The sequence below is a fragment of the Malaclemys terrapin genome, chromosome 6 (assembly GCF_027887155.1).
Source record: "Malaclemys terrapin pileata isolate rMalTer1 chromosome 6, rMalTer1.hap1, whole genome shotgun sequence".
In the NCBI taxonomy this organism is placed as follows: Eukaryota; Metazoa; Chordata; order Testudines; family Emydidae; genus Malaclemys; species Malaclemys terrapin.
Window position 1 is genome coordinate 36,676,527 of NC_071510.1, and position 21,566 is coordinate 36,698,092.

General features: G+C 39.1%; 1 protein-coding gene across 1 annotated transcript in view; it reads right to left on the minus strand.

Annotated features, from left to right (window-relative positions):
- Positions 1–9,834: 9,834 nt before the first annotated feature.
- The window catches only part of RORB (RAR related orphan receptor B), a 58,807-nt gene continuing 47,075 nt past the window's right edge, over positions 9,835–21,566 (minus strand). The window contains exons 5-8 of the mRNA XM_054033190.1: positions 17,699–17,806; positions 16,235–16,345; positions 11,832–11,944; positions 9,835–10,265 (exon numbers count right to left, since the gene is read on the minus strand). Coding sequence (XP_053889165.1) covers positions 10,110–10,265; positions 11,832–11,944; positions 16,235–16,345; positions 17,699–17,806 — 488 coding nt within the window. The 3' untranslated portion in view covers positions 9,835–10,109. The remainder of the gene's footprint in view (positions 10,266–11,831; positions 11,945–16,234; positions 16,346–17,698; positions 17,807–21,566) is intronic.

A 21,566-nucleotide genomic window follows, 5' to 3' on the forward strand; every position in this document is an offset into this window, starting at 1 on the left:
GCAGATGTAAAAACAGTGGATGATATCCTGGCTCTGTTAAAGTCAATATGACTTTTGCCATTGACTTCAATGGGGCCAGAGTTTCAACCAATATGTCTCTTTGTCATTTGTGGTTTTGCTTTTTGCATCTACAGGCTAGTAAAAATACATCATTCATTATTATTAGTATTATTATTATACAATTAAGCTTCAGAAACAAAAATCAATGTTGGCTCTAGGAGGCATTTAGCTTTAGAAAGTACTTTTCATTCTGCTTTTAGTGTGAGTCATTTTTTATTCTATTTATTTGATTTTTTTACACTCGTTGTCAGGCAATGCAGCTCTGGTGTGTTGCCAAAGTGGTGAGCATGCTCACTGAGTAGCAAGTTACCCGCCTCCCCCCCCCTCCCCCAAATCAAATTAAATCAATTTACAACAATGTAGCTACAGCCAAGCACCAGATAGCTCAGGGTTTTTAAATCTGGGATTTAACATCTCACTTCACTCTAACAAAAGTAATTGGAAATAGGATAAAAACATTAAACCTTTGAAACTTGGAAGTATATGAAAAATCATATCCGCTCACAATCCTAAAAGCAAGGAAGCATTTTCAGGGATATTAAAAATATTAGAAAGTTTCATTTAAATCTAAATAGCTATTTTAATTTTATTTATAAATTGGTAATCATAAAATACTAGCCATTAAAATCATATTTAGGATGCAGGAAAGGCATCCAAATGGTTTGCATCTTATTTATGCTCCTGCTTGTGTTGTTATAGCTGTTGATACACTGGACACAGTTTCTTTTTTCTGTTGTGATCTTTAAAATGTTTATTTGGTGAAGGTCAGTTATGGCTTCAGATTACAGCTAATGAGTGGCCTGACCTCAAATTTGAATAAGAAATTAAAAGCATACAAAAATATTTAGTTCATGGGAAAGAAGAATTTGTTTTTATTAATATAATTCATGCTGGAAAGATTCATAAAAGCCATATGTTGTAAGGAAACATTATTTGCTTGAGTAACCTTTTGCAAATTGTATTGTTCAACTGCGGTCTTCAGGTATTATTAGCACAATTTTCACTTTACAGACTCATTGGGAACAGGTGTCATTGACAGACCTGTCTTATTTTTTCCCCATTACAAACTGAAGTATACTCTAAACACCAATGGCTGATCAAAAGGCTTTATCTGTTACAATCAGTTTCCATTAAAAACTGAAGAAAACATTACACTCATAGGAAGCAAGTACATAGTTTGCTCTTTGATGTTTTTTCCTGTTTAAAAAAAATTGTTACAAAGTCTTATGCTTAAACAGAGACATAGAAAAAATCAGTGTATTCACTGTCCCAAGTTATTTACAGCAAAAATTACAGAGACAGCATACATAGTAGTAGACCTTCCACAAGCATATATTAAAAGTAATTGCTTTTGAAAAAATATTTTATTTGTCCTCTACATTTCTACAATACATACTCAGTTTCTGTTTGTTTTGTTTTTAGTACTTTCTTTAGTGTTAATCAGATGAGGCAGACAATGCAGTAGTAAAATAAGGGATTTCTGTAGTCATTCAGATTCCTAATTTATTTATAGATGTTGTCCATCAATTACAGCCAGGGCAATTAGTTTGACATGGGAATCATCCCATAGAGATTAGCATAAAACTCAAAAAACACCCCTACATTTTCTTGAACTTCGTGTGAACAGTAGCTCAGTTAGAGTTTCGGTTGTGCTTTAGTCATGGCTACAAATATAGTCACTGAGCTGCTCCCTGTAGCCCACTGGAGGTCACACTGCAGTAATGCAAGAAGCAGAGATTACCACAGCTAGTTCACTTGTTATGCTATTCAGTGATTTTTTTTTTTTTTATAATAAGTGCATGAACAAATCCCCATCTACTGCACAGAAATGCATGGTCCACACTTTAGAACCTCAAAGGGTTACATTATTATTAGAATTTCATATTAACAACAACAAAAAATTTGCCCGATTCAGACATTGAAGTGACACATTTAAAGAAAACAATTATAGTGCATTTGAATCCCAGAAGAAGCTGACAGACTAATCTATTTACTTTGATTTCTTAAGCTGGGCGTCTAATCAAGACAAATATAAGTGCTTTTTTTATAAGCTGTTTTTAAGTAGAACAGTCTTCAAGGTAAAGCCTGTTCTCTGTTGCGGCCCATCTGGCCCTATTTGTTCTTCAATGCATTTGGGCTTTTGCTGCTTGAATAATAAGGGACCAATGTGGTTACAAAATTGAAAACAAGGAGACAATTTTCTAATTCTGTCCAGATATAGTTTCACTGTTACCAATGTATAGCAATAAACAAGGAGCATTGCCTTGCCTTGAAGCATATACATGTTTCCCAACAGCAGTATCTTCAATCAAAGATTACCAAGTCCAACAAATATGGAAAAACATTGTCATATCTACAGTAGATGAAGTTTTTTCTTTATGTTTCTGTACAGAAGACAGCGTGCAAAGCAAACATTTTCTGCATGTATAGTTACAAAGAAACATTTAGAATTTATTGCTGCTATATGTTTTCTTTCAATCTTCCTATATGATGCGGTTGAATTGTTAGGATGATAAAAATATATACGTACAATACATCAAGTTACTGAACTCACTGTCAACAGTATTATTCTCATTGTCTGCAATAAATGTTTGGGCAATATTAAGCGCCAAACAAGAATCTAGTCCTTATTCTCTGATGCATGTGTGTGTTTCCTTAGTCTTTTAGTGTAAACTAAATGGAAGGATTGTTTAAAAAGGACACTAGCAGATTGGCATAATCCATCCATGTCATTGTATATTCAGACTGCCTTTTAGGGAGAGTTACCACTGTAGAATTTTTTCTCTTTTCACACTGGATATTTTTTTTCTATAGTGCAGGCTGTGCATGCAAGTGACTTGTATAGTTAAATGATCTGCTTCTAGACCACTTCAGAGACTGTGCATTAGCTGGGCATTACCATTAGTGATTTACAAGATTAACTGTGAGAACCATAATGTCCAAGCCACTTGCCTATGCTGGCAGAGAGAGAGAGAGAGAGAGACAAAGGAGGCAGTTTCCTGCCTTCCCAGTGGAGAAGGTCTCACAAGGCTCCAGGATAAGAACAGATCAAGGCTTCTGTGGGGTGAATTAGCTTTAAACAGATTCCAAAGTGGGCCAGTCACTTCACAGTTCTTGAGTGTCCCAGTCATGTTTGAGGTAGGGAGCTTGCTCATTGGTCAGGAGGCTCTGCCTTCTGATGTGCTGATGCACTACCTGTGGATCTCCATAACCTCCATGACAGGCTCAAAGTAGCCCAGAAAATTGAATAGCCTAAACTCAAGTGATGGCTACCAGTATAAGAACTTGGCTAGATAGATCGATAGCTTTAAACCACTGGTAGCAGAGATCTTAGTCTCTCCCTTCCAACTCTTGATGTGAGGTTTCCCATTCACTCTCCCTATATGGGGGACACAGAGGTAGAAAGGGATCCTAGCTGCCCCCACCCCTAATAAACTTGGGAGAAGTGATGTGATCTTATCATGGTCAGAGGATAGGAACAGCTTAGCTAGGTCAGGGACCTGGAGGGAATTGATTGTGCGTGTGTGTGCATGTGTGCGTGTGTGTTTTCAAGTTCCCTGCACACGAAGAGCAAGGCAGTTCTTGTAAACAGATGAAGTAGGGGCCTGGTTAAGGCATCGAGGAGTAGGACTGGGGAGGAGGAGCATAGTGTCCCAATTCTAGTGTAGTTGGAATATGGAAATATCATGCCTCTGATGTAGTAGTAAAAAATACCAGTGTCTCAGCCAGAGATGAGCATAAGCTCAGAAGGACATGGATATATGCTAGGAGAAGAGTTGGTTTAGTGGCCTGGATGGGGACTGGGTTTGATGATCTGATACATCCACGAGAGGGAAGGAGAGTAGTTAACCTCTTTCTTTTCTATTGCTTGCTCTCAGTGATTATTTCTCCATATGGTCAGTCAGCAAAATGGTGGCGGTTACTACCAACGTTATCATTTATTCTGTGTCCTAGTCCTTCATCCTACATGCCTCCAGCCATTCTGAATATAGCCCACATTAATGGTACTTTACCTCGGTACCTTTAAATCAAACTTTCTTTTGTCAATAGTCTAATTCAGTAAATCATACAGAGCTAATTTACATTCTGATTCTGTGGGGACATTTGAAAACATGAATTAATTGCTCAGAAATACTGTAATGAATGTGAAACAATAAGTGAAGAAGGTACTGCACTGAGCTGAGGAAACAATGACAGTGAATTCAGTTTCTAACCAATGTCATTTCTAATCATTGGCTTGAAAGCCTTGTCTGGATCTCTCATTTGGGCATCTAAATGTGTGCCCTTCAAACCCCCTAACATTCTTTTCCTTATTATTACCATTATATTTATTTTTAATAATGAAACATCCCTGAGTGGCATACAGTGCAACATCTGCATCAAGCAGTGATTGTCATTTACAAAGTGTGAAACTTTAAAGGAAAGAAGAGGAGTGATACTCTGATCCACTGTTTCTACAGGATGTCAGAGACAGTAGGTAGTCCTTACAGTGGAGGCAGAAAGTGCTGGGTAATGTTAAGAATAGATAGTGTATTTTGTTAGTGTCGGGGAAAAGGAAGCTATTTTTGTCTTGGGTTTCAATTTCAACAGATATTTTTACAGGATGTGCTTAGACCAAAATGATGGTATCATGTTTCATTCTCATCTCATTAGCCAGTGATATTTCAGGAATGCTTAATATTGTATAATAATATGGCCAAATCCTCCAGTCCAAGCAAGGGCTTTGTGTGATTCTGAATGCAGCACAACCAATGGAGATAGGCTGCATGGGGAAGGTGTAGGGAGACTAAAGACCCTTTGTGACATGTTCTACAGCTCTAGAGTAGCATAGGAGAGATTTTGGGGGCAGGGGCCAGGACCTGTGATTATGCAGATCTACCAGCCAGAACACCTTCCAGCACATCTGAGGCTACAGTAGCCTCCAGGAAGCAGCTCTACTATCATTCCACAACTTGGAGTGGAGGTGGAAGGTGGCAAGGGGAATGTTCCTTTCCCCAGCCTCTGCAGAGCACTTCTCTACACAGTTTATTTACACAACTGTTCACAAGGAACAGGATTTGCCCCCTTTTCTGTGTAAATGTCATAATGGGGAATGGGAGGGGGAACAAACCAAAGCTAACCCAAAGAAAAACTCACACTATTGCAGGCTACCTACAATGAACATAAACAAACAAACAAAACCCAATCACTTCATAAAACTTGTCTTGGGTAATAAACTTCATCCTCCCCACCTCCCTAAACACATAAATTGGCCCAATCCAAACATCCAAGGTGAAGTGGAGGAAATAAATTATCCCATGTGCAATGGAGCTGAAATTAACAATGGGAACCACAAAGTAAAAACATTAAAACAAGTATGAAGGCATTGGGCAACATTTGACATGCATTCTACAAAGCTCAAATGGGAGCTCCAAACTCTAAGCCTTTGATTTTATCAGGTGCCAAATACCTCCTGGGAGGTGCTGCAGGCCCTCCGATTTCATTAGCTATAACTGGAGCTAAGGGAGCTGGACAAATTGCAGAATCAGACCCTAAATGCTGCCAATCACAAGCCAATCAAAACATATATTGTATTTGGAAACTGCTTGGTTTAATTGAGTGACTTCTATTACCCTGTTTTCCTAGCAATCAGTAAAGTAATTTTCCCATTAAAAGGAAATATGACTCTTGGAATTAATTCTTTACACAAAGAGCTAACAGGAGTGACATTTACACCAAAATTAAGTCTCTGTAGTAGTGTAACAAGCCATCTACATCTGTCTGTTCAGACGGTGTGGATAATTTGGTTCAATGTGGCTGAATTATCTGAGTACAATACTAGAAATGGAGGAGCAGGTATAATTTTTTAAAATTTTATTTTTTTTTGTTAAAGCACTGAGTAAATTTTGATAATCAAGGCTTTAGATAATAATATGAGGAGGATTAATCAGTCATTGAAAATCAGTCTAATTTAAAGTGCTTGCCATTAAAAATTTTACATGTATCAGCAATTAACTGGCTGAAATATGACATAGACTAATTGTAGGGAATTAACCTTTGCTGTCTTTGATATAACGGTGGAGTAACTAGAGATACTAATAATATATAAAATGATGCACAAATATTTTCTGAAATAAAATAAATAAAAACTATGTTCCGTTTGCTGTAAGTGTGGAGCTCACATTGTACATTGTTCTTAAAACGGTTGTCATCTAATTCATGAAAAAGGTATCAAATCCTCAATTTTTTCAAATTTTAGCACAAATGAATCATCATCCAAAAATTTGCACTAGACATGATTGATTACTCATTGTTCTCTGGATTTTATAAGTTTTAGTCATCCAGTCAAGGAGCAAGAACAATACCATTTTACTTAAATTACCAGTCTCACGTCATAGCTAATGAACAGCAATTAGCAACTAGTCAAAGTTTGCAAACAAGTTGTATCTAAATTTGTTTGTATTAAGTATTCAGTGAATACTAACAAATAATTTGGAAAAAATCAGGGTGTATGTGCAAATTATTCAAAAGCAATACAAAAGTGGGATGCTAAATTGAATAATTATAGTGGTAACTGTTGATAACTGTTGCCTTTTTAATGGTGATCAAGGTTCTGTGAATCAGCAATTTTTAAACACCACTGTTATACTCATCTTAATGCAGAGGGGCAGCAGTGCACAGTAAAAGTGGTCAAAGAAAAAATCCCTGTTTTCTAATCCCAGTTTGGACACTGCTTCTTCTGTAGCCTTTGGCAAGGTTCTTAATTTATTTGCTTGAGTTTTGCCATTTTAAAATAGGTATAATAATCCTTATGCATGAGGAGTGTTGAAAGGTTTAAGTGGCTGAGGGTTAAGTAAGTGCTTTGATGATGAAAAGCACTATATAAATGCTAAGTAATACCTTTTGTGTCTACATCCAGTTAACTTGACTAGAGTGCAAGAGGTAAAATTCCCAATGATAGTTGTTTTATTTTATGAAAGGAAAGGAATGAAAAACTTTTCAGGAAGCAACTCAGCATAATGAAGTACTGTTCTTATTTACCCACATAACAAAGCCTTATTCTTAACTCCCCAAAAAGGACAATTATATTTAATCATTTTCTCTATGGATTGGAGGGCAGACTAAATTTATTATGTCTGGTCACCACAACACTGAAACAAACACTTTGAGGGTTTTCAACTATATGTTTTTGTTCTTGTGCTTAAAAAAAAACAAGCAAGGGAGTAATCATGTATAACTATAAATATACTCTTCTGAGCTGCTACAACCTGACCTGGTGAGTAGTTTTATTTTTAGCTGTATTCACATTTATTTGTTCTTACTGTAACATATTTGCATACCTTGATTGTCTGACTGTCATGGGGGGCACTGAGTAAATTTGGATAATCAAGGCTTTAGATAATAATAATATGAGGAGGAAGAATGGAATTGGGGTTCTATTCATCATTCTACCAGAGATGTCCTGCATGGCCTTCAGTAAGTCACACATTGGCTCTAAATTCTGCTCCAGATGAAATCAAGTAAAACTCTCACTTACTTTGGAGGTACAGGGTCAAACCCTTAGTCTTCTTGTGCTTCACTTTCCTCCTTTGTAAAATGGGGATATAAATACATTCCTCACTATACAAGGGTGTTGTAGGGTTAAATCAGTATTTGTACGTTGTATTGAGATGGAAGTTGCTATAGAAGTGCAAATTTTATTTGTTTATTTTAACTGAGGACATTTTTGGTGCAAATAGTAGATATCAGGGGACATGGCCCTGGTTTGGAAAACAAGTTGTTTCAGAAATGGATGTACAGTACAAAGTAATTTTGCAAACACAATCAGGTTTACAACAAATCCTTTCCCAGCAGAACTACTTCAGCTGTGCATTTTTTGAGATTAGAAACTGGCTTGTAGAAAAAATGATCTAGTATAAAACTATAGGTTACATGCATAATAGAGGCTTAAAAAAATTATTGCTGTTGTGTCTTGTCTGTGATTACTAAAGAAAATGAGCATGAGAGGCAAACAATTATTAACTTTGCCCAGATAGGCTCCTCCCAAGCCAAAGAAACAGAAGAGTGGCCAGTGGGGGTAAGGAAAACTCCACAAAATTCCCTTATCAGAGTTTCCTATGGATTCTTTGATAAGATGTGGGGTTTGGTCCCTGAGGAAGGAGGAGGAGGAGGAGATTCAGACCAGAACCCTGCAGATCCCTGGAAATGAGCTGGAGGCTCAGGGCTACCCATGTGAAAACCATGCACTTCCACGTCAGCTGTGGAGTCTCGGGGTGTCTCCTCCAGCTCCCTATCTACACAATTCCACTGTGGAGCCATACGGACAGGGCTTTCCATGCAGGCTGCAGAAATCCCTTTATAGGGTAGTTCCACTGTGCTGAATGACTCAGGCTGTATTAATTTCTATGTGGTTTGGGGGTGGGAGAATGGGGAGGGAAATTCATCTCACTCTGGCCCCCACGCACAGAATTCTCCCTCTTTGCCAGCTATCCACACTCAGGTCCCTGAACTTGTGGAGAAGCCTCCACAGGATAAGGGGACAGTAGGGATTGTGCTATGGGGGAAGCTGAATCCCTCACCTTTCCACAGGTGGAAGGTCTATTGTGTGTGGATCTGGGAGAGACAAACACATTCTTCATTACTGTTTTTTCAGCTTGTGGTATCCTCCCACTCCCCTCTGCCCAGTATCTGCAGCACAAAGAGACAGACATGAATACAAACCATGGATCTGAACACTCTCAGGTTTGAGAGCATGATCTGGGACCGATTCACATTTGCATTTGAATGCTGCTACTCAGACCTATCTCTGTTTTTAATTCAAATCTGTAAAAAAAATCACATCCCCTCACTTGCCTATCCTGAACCCCTAATAGTAGCACCTGAGCAATATATTTTTATGAAATGGAAACCCTTCATTGTCATCCAACAGCTTACTGTGACTTAGCTGGCGACAGAGTATCACTGTCATCACCACCCGCACCACCATCACATTTTTACTCTTCAAAGCTATATTTTGGGCCGGCTCCTGGTTCAACTGAAGTCAATGGGAGCAAGATGGGCCCTATATCTATTTCTCTAAGAAGTGCTAATAAAATATAATGTTTGGCTGATTCACAAAAATGTTCTGTTTGGGATAATTTACATTTTGACTCTGTGGTTTAGATACTTTACTGGCATGCTATGTTCATTTTTATATATGCTTTATTCCCGTAACAGGGAGAAAATTCCAAATCACTTTTCCTCTGTCCATTTGAACCATCCAGACAAGGCTTTTGCATCATTGATACAATCTTAATGTTTGATTTACAGACTGCATACTGCATAGACACACTATATGACAAGTTTCTCAGAAGCGATACCATCCTTTCGTTATACATTGGTGAGTGAGGATTTAACTCTGCCTCACAGAGCAAAATCCTGATTGCCAAACATAAATCTAATACATGACTTGGAGAGTAAAAACTGCAGGAGAGCCTGACTGAGCATCCTTTGAAAGTAGGCATGGGATTTTTAAGCTACAGCATGTGCATATACTATATATATATATGTCTATAGTACATATACATATGTATATTTCATATATGCACAACAATTTCCAAGACAGCTATAAATTTCCACATGCATTAAACTATCTAAAAACATAGAAATAGGCAAGTGTAATAAGTGGAATTTTCTTAAATTATATTTGAACAATAAACAGCAAGAGTAATACTGCAAAGTACCGCTCTATTCTCATTTATATCTACAATAAAATTCTATGAACAGTTGTCTCCCCAAACATACCCCAATAAAATAAAATAAAAAAGGTAACACCCGGTGTCCTATATTTGTATATTTATGGTCAGTTTAAAAAAAAAAAAAGAGAAGTAAAAGAAAGACAAGAATAAAAGAGCCCCACTCAGAGGTGCATATTTACATTCTTCAAACTGTAGCGGTGAAAAATAATTCTATTAAGTGCAGGACATTCCTAGTGTTGCAGTAGTGACGTTTTTAATAAGTCTTCATGAAAACATTTCTTTTGTCTTAACAGTGATGCATTCCAGGACTATGTGACAATTCTATCTTCCCCTTCACTTGCAGCCCGTGGTAGAGTCTGGATTGAAAAGCTCCTTGTATAATGGAGGAAACAGTGTATTCACTATATCTGGATGAGATTGCTTAAATACCTGCAGTTTCTCTCCATGCAAGTTGCAAAGTGCAGTAATGGTTGGTATCTTGGCTACTAACTGTAAGGGAAAAAAAAGACCAAGAAAGTGTTTAGAAGAAAGCAGGGTTTCCAGATTGAACAGAGGTAGCATTCTGCTGGGTGAAGAGTAACTGAGAACAGCGAAACCTGTTTAAAATGACCACCCCAACTGGCAATATCAAATTGTCTAGAAGAAACTGTCTTTTAATTAAAGGCCAAACACAACTGTCCTAGAAACCTTGGTGTTACTTTAAAGTGGTCATTTAAGAAATAGGGCTGCATATTGGAGGTGGTCCTTAATGAAGTCTCATTCCCATAATAGCACCAAATAAAACCACTAGTGGTTGGAGTGAAAAAGAAGGAAATAAGATAGGGTAGCAGGGAAAAGAATAGCAATAACTCTCTTTTCCCTAGAAAAACTAAGCATATAGCTTGCTGCTGTTAACTGAATCAAAATACCACTACATAAACCTATAGAATTTCCTGTGGAAAGTAACATATTTTTGGTCTAGCAGCAGATTTTTGTGCAGTTACATGAGGAGCCTACCTAATTAAAATGTCTCCATTTCCTCTGAATTTACTATTTATGTAATTCATGCCACACATTTCACAGTCCTTCCTCTGGCAAAACTCTGACTGAAATTAATGGGAGGTTTTTTATTTATTTATTTTGTTTTATTTATTTATTTACCAGGACTGCAGTATTAGGCCTTGCTTTTCTGATGACAGTTTCAATATTTTTTTTTCAGTAGTACATATTTTTGACAGATATGAAATCTCTAAAAATTACAAAATAAGTATCCTTGTGATCCTTACAGTGGACATGAAAAAAGCAGAGGGCCAGATGCGCTATGCACTCTCCATTTGATATTCTAGAACAATGTGCCTACACTTTTCCCCAGTGTTAGCAGATATGTGTATAGGAACATTTCAGTAAGAAGCCTTACCAACCCAATTGACAAAGCTATTGTCTTGGTTCTACTGAAATCTGGAAGGGACCATCCTCACTTCAAGTCTTACGAATTTTATTTCTCTTTTAAACAATTACAATTATAGCAACTCAGAAGCAAAATAGTTTGGCCAATAGAATAAAGAATAAATACCAGATTTATTCAGGATGATCTATGGCTGTGAACTGTCAGGGATAACTCAATGCTATGTTCCCCTTATGTGATTACAAATTCCAGAATTTATTACCCCCTCAGTCGAACAACTGAAACAAAATATTATAAAATGGTAACACTTTCTTTCTTACCCTTATTCAGTGGGGAAATATATTAAGACTGAGCTTGCTTTCTGAATTCTTATATTAATATCTTCCAGAGTCTTCTGACTCTCATTCTCAGTGAATTCTTTAAAAAAAAAGATTACATTTTGAATACTGCATTAGATAATCTGGTAATGACTAAATTACCACTTCACCTTTGGCAGCACTATTGCTGTTCCTCCACTTTGAAATCATTCTCTATCAAAGCCTTACTTTGGTTATCAAATATATAAGAAGAATTATAATAGAATTGCTATGTACATGTTGGCAACACTCCTGAATCTTAGGAACACTTGTTCTGTTAATATAGTCATAAGCTAGCATGTTCAAAGGATCTACCTTTGCCAAGGTCTCATCATCAAGATGGTTCTTCTGAATCACATGTTGAAGTGCAAAATAAATCTTTTCCTGAAGTTTCTGGACCTTTCTTGGTTCTATTAGCCAGGCTCGATCTGACAAAGAAGAAAGGCAAGGGCTAAAGCCAACAAGAACAAGGAAAGAAGGCTCATCCACACGTAGGCACCACATACCACGCTGACAAGGATTAATAATAATTGCATTATGCTGAGGGACTGCTATGCTATTAACATATGATTTCAGAGGCAGAATATTATGAACTATTATAAGATCACCTGGGAGTTCAGGTCATGGACATGAAGTACATACTTGCTACCAATGCACTGCCTTTACATGTTTGAACTTGACTATGTGGACTTTAAAAAAAGGACAAATGAGAGAAAGATGTGACAAAATGGACAAACTCCTGCAAAAAAATTAAACAAGGTCCAAGCAATTCATTTATTCTCTGTTGTTTTTTGGTTCATATTTTTCTATTTCATATCTCACAGGTGAAATACAAGTAATGCTATCTGAGTGTCTATTGAGTACAGAAAGAATAAACAAACTGATCAAAGTAGTCACACAGCTTTGACAGTAATAAAATATAACAATTTAAAAATTAAAAATTAAATAAACTAGAGTCTCAACTGGGCTAACATTTTGAGACCAACATTTAAGTCTGAATGAACAGAAATAGTTTCCTTGAAAAGAGTTTCTTAATACTTTAGATTAATTTTTTGTTGCAACATCTTGAAGTGCATTATTTAAAAAATGCACTTCTTTTTAAATGGCAGCAGATAAACTCTAAATTATCTGGGAGAATATGTCTAGAGAAATAGCTGCTTGGAAGCTATCTTGCTTGTACTGAAGTCAAAGGCAAAACTCCCCCTGATTTCAGTGAAAGATGAGGATCTATATTCTCCCAGCTCATGGCTTCCTGAAACAACCATATGGCAAGTAGTGCAGCAGATCTTGATTCAATTCTGAGTCCATTAATACAATGCATTTACTCTACCGGTAAACTTTTTTTGTTATCATGCTGCAAATCTCTCTCTGTCTATTCAGACTGAATCTTAGAAATAGTTTTTGGGTTTCCATCAGGAAATGAAAAATCCTATCTTAATGCAGAAGATGAATTTTACAGGAAGAGCCAGGAGGTGCAGAAGAGCCCTTCCCCCCATTCAGATGCTTATTTTTTTTAATTAGAGGCAGAAGTGAAGTAATGGCACCGATTGGATTATTGTAAACTAACCATTAATATAATTTATCATATAGGCCAGATAATAGTGATGTTTCAACATATAATTAACAGGATACTATCATTTTGTCAGGCCCTGTGTGAGGAGAAGTGCATGAAAAGGGTGTAGCATGAAAATATTGCTGTTTGGAACACACTAGCCTGAGCCTTTGCTGAAAAGAGACAGAGCTGAGGTTTCCAGACACTGAACAGCTGCTCAGAGAAAGGAACCTTGTTAGAAAGATAAAGAATCTTGTTCACATAAGGTAAGCAACTGGATTCAGTAACAGCAGTAGCAGCAGTAACAAGATTAGCTAAGAACTTACATAACACCTGCCTAAGTGAGCATACAGTAATATTCAGACTTCATATACTAAGTGCTAAATTTTATGCTGTCATAAAAACATGCACTCTAGTGGATTTAAACCAAGGCCCAGTGTGGCAGACTGGAGCAAAACAGATTTATCACAGAGGGATATTCCCTAAGGATTTCTCTCTCAATAATAAGCGTGGGTTTAAAAATGAATCAGCGTTGTTGGTACAGTCTTTGTGAATTACATTTCGGTGTCTAATACTACAAATTAGGGCTGTTACGCATAAAGCATAACAGTTGTTAAGTTCATGACAAAGAAAATGTTTGTCATAATTGTACATGGTGTTTCAATCCATCTGTCTGTTATATCACCCCTCCCCATACATAAACACACACACTGCAGAAAGAAGTGGCACATACTATTCACTTTGAGATTTGTTTCTTTGTGATGTGGGAGAGAAAAATCGATTGCAAGTGTCTTTATGTCTGTGTGTAGGAAAGACCCATTCAGGAGATGAAAGGTAGAATGATGGGACATTATAGTAGCTAATCTTGTGTCTCTGAAGAGCAGACTGAAATTCCGAGTTGGAGCACAGTGAATATGAGTTTGATAGTTGCTCCTGTTTATCTAAAGGACGCAACTCCCAAACAGCTTGCTATATCCAGCCATTTCTGGTCCAGAGAGGCACAGCACTTGAGTACTGTAGTAGGACTGTTGTATAGCAGTTAATGCACTAGCAAAGTTAATGGGGAAGTTTTCAGAACACTTGCTTGCAGTTTAATTGTCTCAAGTCAGGGCTGAGTCACCCACTTTTTTGAGCACTAAATGCATCCACAAATGGTTTAGAAAAAGTAGAAATGAGCAAGGGATTTTCAGTCGACAGCAAATACTGGTATCAAGTAGAAACATTTGGTACTTTCCAAACTATGGGGTATTTAGAGGACCACAGGGATGAATCAGTATTTTGAGATCTATGTACCATCTCCCTGCAGCTTAGCACATCTCATAAAAGGCTGCATCAAAAGCAACTAAAGTTAATGGGAATCTTTCCATTACTTCAGTGGGGTTTGGATCAGGCCTAAAGCAGGTGCCATAGTCTTAGAATTATCGGTAGTGTTTTGTTACCAGATCTTGCTGGCTGCCTGAGGAAGTAATTTGCTCTTCCTTCCTGTATTACCTGAGGCATAACATTGGGTAGAAATTTGATTTCACTGAAGTTTCTCTAGCTCCCAAACACATTCAACTGCTGCATTTGCCACACCTTTTCCACAGATGTGCTGTACTAGTCTGATCCAAAGCCGACAGAAATGAATGGAAAGTTTCCCATTGATTTAAATATGCCTTGGATCAGATCCTATATTTCCAAGTCACTGTTGTAAGACATCAAATTGGAACACAACTCTCAGTGAAGATTTAAATACAAAGACACAGGGATTCCACCTCTGCCCATTGTGAAGGTTTTGTAATATAAAACAAAGCTCGGTTGGAGAAGTATGATTCTGCTCACAGCTCTGCTGCTGTCCTTTCTCCTGTGGCCGAGGAACTTTCCCGCCAAGAAAACATCCTGGAAAGCAGCTTTGCATCCAGTGACTCCATCTAAGACACTAATGGTACTAACCTGCAGCAAGTACTCACTGAATCATCCCTTCCAACACTGAGCAAACTGTTACAGAACAGAAAATCTCCTGTAGAAATAACAAGGACCAGAATCCTTGCAGCACATGTTATTATGAAGATATCAAGCGTGTTGACACCATCTGTGCTGGTCTAATTGTATCTAAATTAATCTCCTCCACAGATGTGACAAAGGGCAGAGCCTAGAGGAGGCCAGGAGCAGAATTGTGTGAATTGTGTGTGTGTGTGTGTGTGTGTGTGTGTGTAGGGGGAATTTATAGGCATGAAGGAGTTAGGCACACAATACCCATTAACTTTCAGTGGGCAAGTCCTTTTCCCTAAGGTGCTTTTTAAAACTTGTCCACTAGATTCAGCTTGTGATCTGATCCAATCACCCATGGTCCAAACCCTATTTTTTCTGCTTTTCCATCGACATTCATGCAGCCAATGTGTTTTCAAACACATAGGTGTGACTATGGGTATTTTGTACAAATGAGCATATTCCCATGACAATAAACGTATTTCTGACTGGCCCTTGTACAGGTGCACAGTATGGGGAAGGCCCTTGCCCTGCTTGCTCCCATCCCACATGAGAAGCCAGTCACAGTCCCATCCCTATACTCTATCAAAGGCAGAGTGTGCTCCCTTGTACCAACCATGAGAGTGCCTGCTGCCTCAGAGTGGGAAGGAAGGAGCTGAGGTCCGGTGCTTCCTGGAATTCAAGAAGGAATATGCCTCCCTGAGGCACAATATCTCTCAGAGGTCCACCTGGGGAAATGCTGTTCTGCCCCACTTGCAATCGGTACCTATGCCTATCACACACAATCTGGCCCCCTATCTCTTTCTAGTGTTCCTATTTTTCTTCTTTCATCTTATGACAGTGCTGTTGAATGTTGAAGAGACAATACTTGGCTCAGATCCAGCCAGTTATTTTTCTATCATTCAATTCAGGTTCTGAACAGCTGGCCAGAATGTTTTGGATAACAGGCAGGTCATAAATCTGCCTACCTGTGGCTCTTTAGGCTGGTGTAGCCATATTTTGTTCTGAGCCTATTTCCAGTAGGTTAACTGCTGTCGATATAATGTATTAAAGAAAACTTTAGAGAATAATCCAGACAATTCTTCAATTACTTAATGTGCCAGTTTGAGTAGGAACAACAGCTGTTTATGCAGGCAAAAAAATATGAACAAGGATGCAGTGAAAAAGAGGATTCATCAAAATACTTGGAGATAACTACCTGGTGATATCAGAACAGCAGATGAAAACAACGCAATCTCTTCCTCAGTCAGCTGTAAGGAACATAAATTCTTTGCAAAGTCAAACGCTTCATTCACCAGATCATCAGAACCTACAGATCACAGAGAACAAAGTCAATGCTAGAAATTTATCAGCTCCTTAATGTGCCTTGAAAAACTGCTTGTTTTGATGTCAAGAGTGCGTGTGTGTGTATGTGCGTGTGCGTGCGTCTGAGTGAGAGAAAGAAAGAGTGCAAGTGAGTGAGCAAGTGTTCTGGTTAGGTCAGCGCTTTCATTGATTACTGAATTTGCACTCACATGGAAAGTGAGGCTATTTAAAAAGTAGCATTTGCAGTTGCATATCACTAAAACTTTCAATGAATCCCAGTAAAATATGTGAAACACTCTGTCTCTAAAAACACCAAAGAAAAAAAGAAAAAAAAATGTCTTTTGCAATGTCATTCAGAGATGTTATCCAAGAATTTTCTTTCTCCTTATGAAAGAAAATCTTGTTTTTGAAACTAAAATGACATCTACAAAAGGAATCTGACTAATACAGAACAGTCATCTCCTACAACATCCCATCAGATACCAATATAAGATAGCCTTCTTAGAAGTTTGGAGAAAAACATGCTATGGGACAAAGAAAATCAGCTAAACATACATGGAATGTTTATATATGATGTATATATTAGCAATGAGCTAAATATATACTAAATACTACCAATATTGAAACCTTCATTGACTTTGGTCCTGATTGCCGAATGATTAACAGGTTAATTATTCTCACAACCAGAACACTGACATCATTTATAAGGTAACACTACAAGCAAGGTAGCAGTCATCATGCATGTCACATATAGTGATGAGGAATGAGGAGTTGCTCTACCAAATGAATCAGAATGAACCTGAGCTGCGCCTGAATCTTTCTCAAGGTTCAGAGTATTCTCTGAATACTTGGTGCCCCCTCATGACCTTTGTGGGATCCATGCATCCATCCACCTTCCTAAGCCACGAGGCCAAAAATAGACTTAATCCACTTACCCCTTCTGCAACATTCACCTTCCTTCCACACAGGTTTCAATTTTGAAACCATTCTTTTGGCTGATATTACGCACCAGTGCAAATGTCAAGCACAAATGAGGTTGGGATTACTATAGGCCAAATTCTGAAATCTTCATTCATATTTTACTCAGTCCTTATGTGGCACACTGCCAAAGTGTATCTTGCAAACCTCCCATTGCTCCTTTTCTACTAGAGGAAAACAGCCTACTACTGTTAGCAGCTAATGGAGTTACTTTGTTAGCTTAAATGGCAGTTCCCTGTTCTTCAGTGCTAAAGGTAAAGGATTCAAAAGCTGCTAATGACTTTTTTTGGGAGGGTGGTTACATTTAGAAAGGTAAATCCCTCACTCACTCCAGAATTTGGCTCATTGTAATGGCTGAAAATAAAAAAGGCAAACCTACCCAAAGCTTTGAACATTTGCATTCCTCCATACTTTCCTTCAAACAGAACAGTGTTGTTGAGTGGGTTGAAGGCACGGCACATTCTCACCAAAACCACTTCCAAGCAGCCTGTTGGACAAGGAAAGAGTATGAAAACTACAAACACTTCGTTACTGGGATGTTTCAAGGCACTTTTGAAAGCAGAATGTATTAAATTTCAAAAAAGTTTCTTAGCAAAATACCAATGAACAGAAACAACCTTGGGCACAAATGGTGGGATTTACCGGGGAGGGGCTTAAGCACCTAAGTCCAATATTATGTGTCACTGGCATTCACAACACCCTGCTTAGCAGCCCCCTAACCCTGTAGGTGCCTAAAATCCCTACGGCCCAGATCCACAGAGGTATTCATGTTTCTAACTTCCACTGGGTTCAATAGAAGTTAGGAGTCTAAATATCTTTGTAGATCTGGGCCTAGGTGCCTAAGTTTCCACTACTGAAGTCCCCAGGGTGCCTAAATGTCAGCAGTGGGGCATGTGCACACCTGCCTAAACCCTGACACTGCACAGCAGTTTGGTGTCTAACTCATGCCTAAACTCCAGATGGGATTAAAAACCTAGGTATTCCCCCACCTATTTGGGGTATCGATGTGGTAGACGTGCTCAGAGCATGTTGAAAATCACACAAAACAGCAGGAGGAGGATGTTGTGCCCCTCCTTATGACCTTTAGCCCTCCCCCAGGGCATTGGAGACCCAGGTTCAATTTCCCCCTCTACCTAGTGTGGTGGAGGGATTTGAACTTGGGTTTCCCATCTCTCAGAAAAAATGCCCTTACCCCAGGGCTATGGGATATTGTGGAACAGGCCTCTCTCAGTCTCTCTTGTTGAAGCTGTTCCACTTTGATTCCCAGGCTCCATTCCTGCAATGCCAGTTCATATTTAATTATTTGTAAACAGTTGATCAACTTCAACAGGAGAGATTCAGAGAGCCCTACCCCATAATATATCATAGCCCAGTGGCTGGAGCACAAAATCCCTTCTTCATATCAGGCAGAAGTGGAGTTGAACGCAGGGCTTCCCATCCCAGATGACAAGTTTCAGAGTAACAGCCGTGTTAGTCTGTATCCGCAAAAAGAAGAACAGGAGTACTTGTGGCACCTTAGAGACTAACAAATTTATTAGAGCATAAGCTTTCGTGGACTACAGCCCACTTCTTCGGATGCATATAGAATGGAACATATATTGAGGAGATATATATACACACATACAGAGAGCATAAACAGGTGGGAGTTGTCTTACTAACTCTGAGAGGCCAATTAATTAAGAGAAAAAAAAAAAAAAAAAAAAAAAAAACTTTTGAAGTGATAATCAAGCTAGCCGAGTACAGACAGTGTGATAAGAAGTGTGAGAATACTTACAAGGGGAGATAGTCAACGTTTGTAATGGCTCAGCCATTCCCAGTCCTTATTCAAACCGGAGTTAATTGTGTCTAGTTTGCATATCAATTCTAGCTCTGCAGTCTCTCTTTGGAGTCTGTTTTTGAAGTTTTTCTGTTGTAATATAGCCACCCGCAGGTCTGTCACTGAATGACCAGACAGGTTAAAGTGTTCTCCCACTGGTTTTTGAGTATTTTGATTCCTGATGTCAGATTTGTGTCCATTAATTCTTTTGCGTAGAGACTGTCCGGTTTGGCCAATGTACATGGCAGAGGGGCATTGCTGGCACATGATGGCATAGATCACATTGGTAGATGTGCAGGTGAACGAGCCCCTGATGGTATGGCTGATGTGATTAGGTCCTATGATGATGTCACTTGAATAGATATGTGGACAGAGTTGGCATCGGGGTTTGTTACAAGGATAGGTTCCTGGGTTAGTGGTTTTGTTCAGTGATGTGTGGTTGCTGGTGAGTATTTGCTTTAGGTTGGGGGGTTGTCTGTAAGCGAGGACAGGTCTGTCTCCCAAGATCTGTGAGAGTAAAGGATCATCTTTCAGGATAGGTTGTAGATCTCTGATGATGCGCTGGAGAGGTTTTAGTTGGGGGCTGAAGGTGACAGCTAATGGTGTTCTGTTATTTTCTTTGTTGGGCCTGTCTTGTAGGAGGTGACTTCTGGGTACTCGTCTGGCTCTGTCAATCTGTTTTTTCACTTCAGCAGGTGGGTATTGTAGTTTTAAGAATGCTTGATAGAGATCTTGTAGGTGCTTGTCTCTATCCGAGGGATTGGAGCAAATGCGGTTATATCTTAGAGCTTGGCTGTAGACAATGGATCGTGTGGTGTGTCCTGGATGGAAGCTGGAGGCATGTAGGTAAGTGTAGCGGTCAGTAGGTTTCCGGTATAGGGTGGTATTGATGTGACCATCGCTTATTAGCACAGTAGTGTCCAGGAAATGGACCGCTTGTGTGGATTGATCTAGGCTGAGGTTGATGGTGGGATGGAAATTATTGAAATCATGGTGAAATTCCTCAAGGGCTTCTTTTCCATGGGTCCAGATGATGAAGATGTCATCAATGTAGCGCAAGTAGAGTAGGGGCGTTAGGGGACGAGAGCTAAGGAAGCGTTGTTCTAAGTCAGCCATAAAAATGTTGGCATATTGTGGGGCCATGCGGGTACCCATAGCAGTGCCGCTGACTTGAAGGTATATATTGTCCCCAAATGTGAAATAGTTGTGGGTGAGGACAAAATCACAAAGTTCAGCCACCAGGTTAGCTGTGACATTATCAGGGATACTGTTCCTGATAGCTTGTAGTCCATCTTTGTGTGGAATATTGGTGTAGAGGGCTTCTACGTCCATAGTGGCCAGAAAACACCATCCTGGCCACTATGGACGTAGAAGCCCTCTACACCAATATTCCACACAAAGATGGACTACAAGCTATCAGGAACAGTATCCCTGATAATGTCACAGCTAACCTGGTGGCTGAACTTTGTGATTTTGTCCTCACCCACAACTATTTCACATTTGGGGACAATATATACCTTCAAGTCAGCGGCACTGCTATGGGTACCCGCATGGCCCCACAATATGCCAACATTTTTATGGCTGACTTAGAACAACGCTTCCTTAGCTCTCGTCCCCTAACGCCCCTACTCTACTTGCGCTACATTGATGACATCTTCATCATCTGGACCCATGGAAAAGAAGCCCTTGAGGAATTTCACCATGATTTCAATAATTTCCATCCCACCATCAACCTCAGCCTAGATCAATCCACACAAGCGGTCCATTTCCTGGACACTACTGTGCTAATAAGCGATGGTCACATCAATACCACCCTATACCGGAAACCTACTGACCGCTACACTTACCTACATGCCTCCAGCTTCCATCCAGGACACACCACACGATCCATTGTCTACAGCCAAGCTCTAAGATATAACCGCATTTGCTCCAATCCCTCGGATAGAGACAAGCACCTACAAGATCTCTATCAAGCATTCTTAAAACTACAATACCCACCTGCTGAAGTGAAAAAACAGATTGACAGAGCCAGACGAGTACCCAGAAGTCACCTCCTACAAGACAGGCCCAACAAAGAAAATAACAGAACACCATTAGCTGTCACCTTCAGCCCCCAACTAAAACCTCTCCAGCGCATCATCAGAGATCTACAACCTATCCTGAAAGATGATCCTTTACTCTCACAGATCTTGGGAGACAGACCTGTCCTCGCTTACAGACAACCCCCCAACCTAAAGCAAATACTCACCAGCAACCACACATCACTGAACAAAACCACTAACCCAGGAACCTATCCTTGTAACAAACCCCGATGCCAACTCTGTCCACATATCTATTCAAGTGACATCATCATAGGACCTAATCACATCAGCCATACCATCAGGGGCTCGTTCACCTGCACATCTACCAATGTGATCTATGCCATCATGTG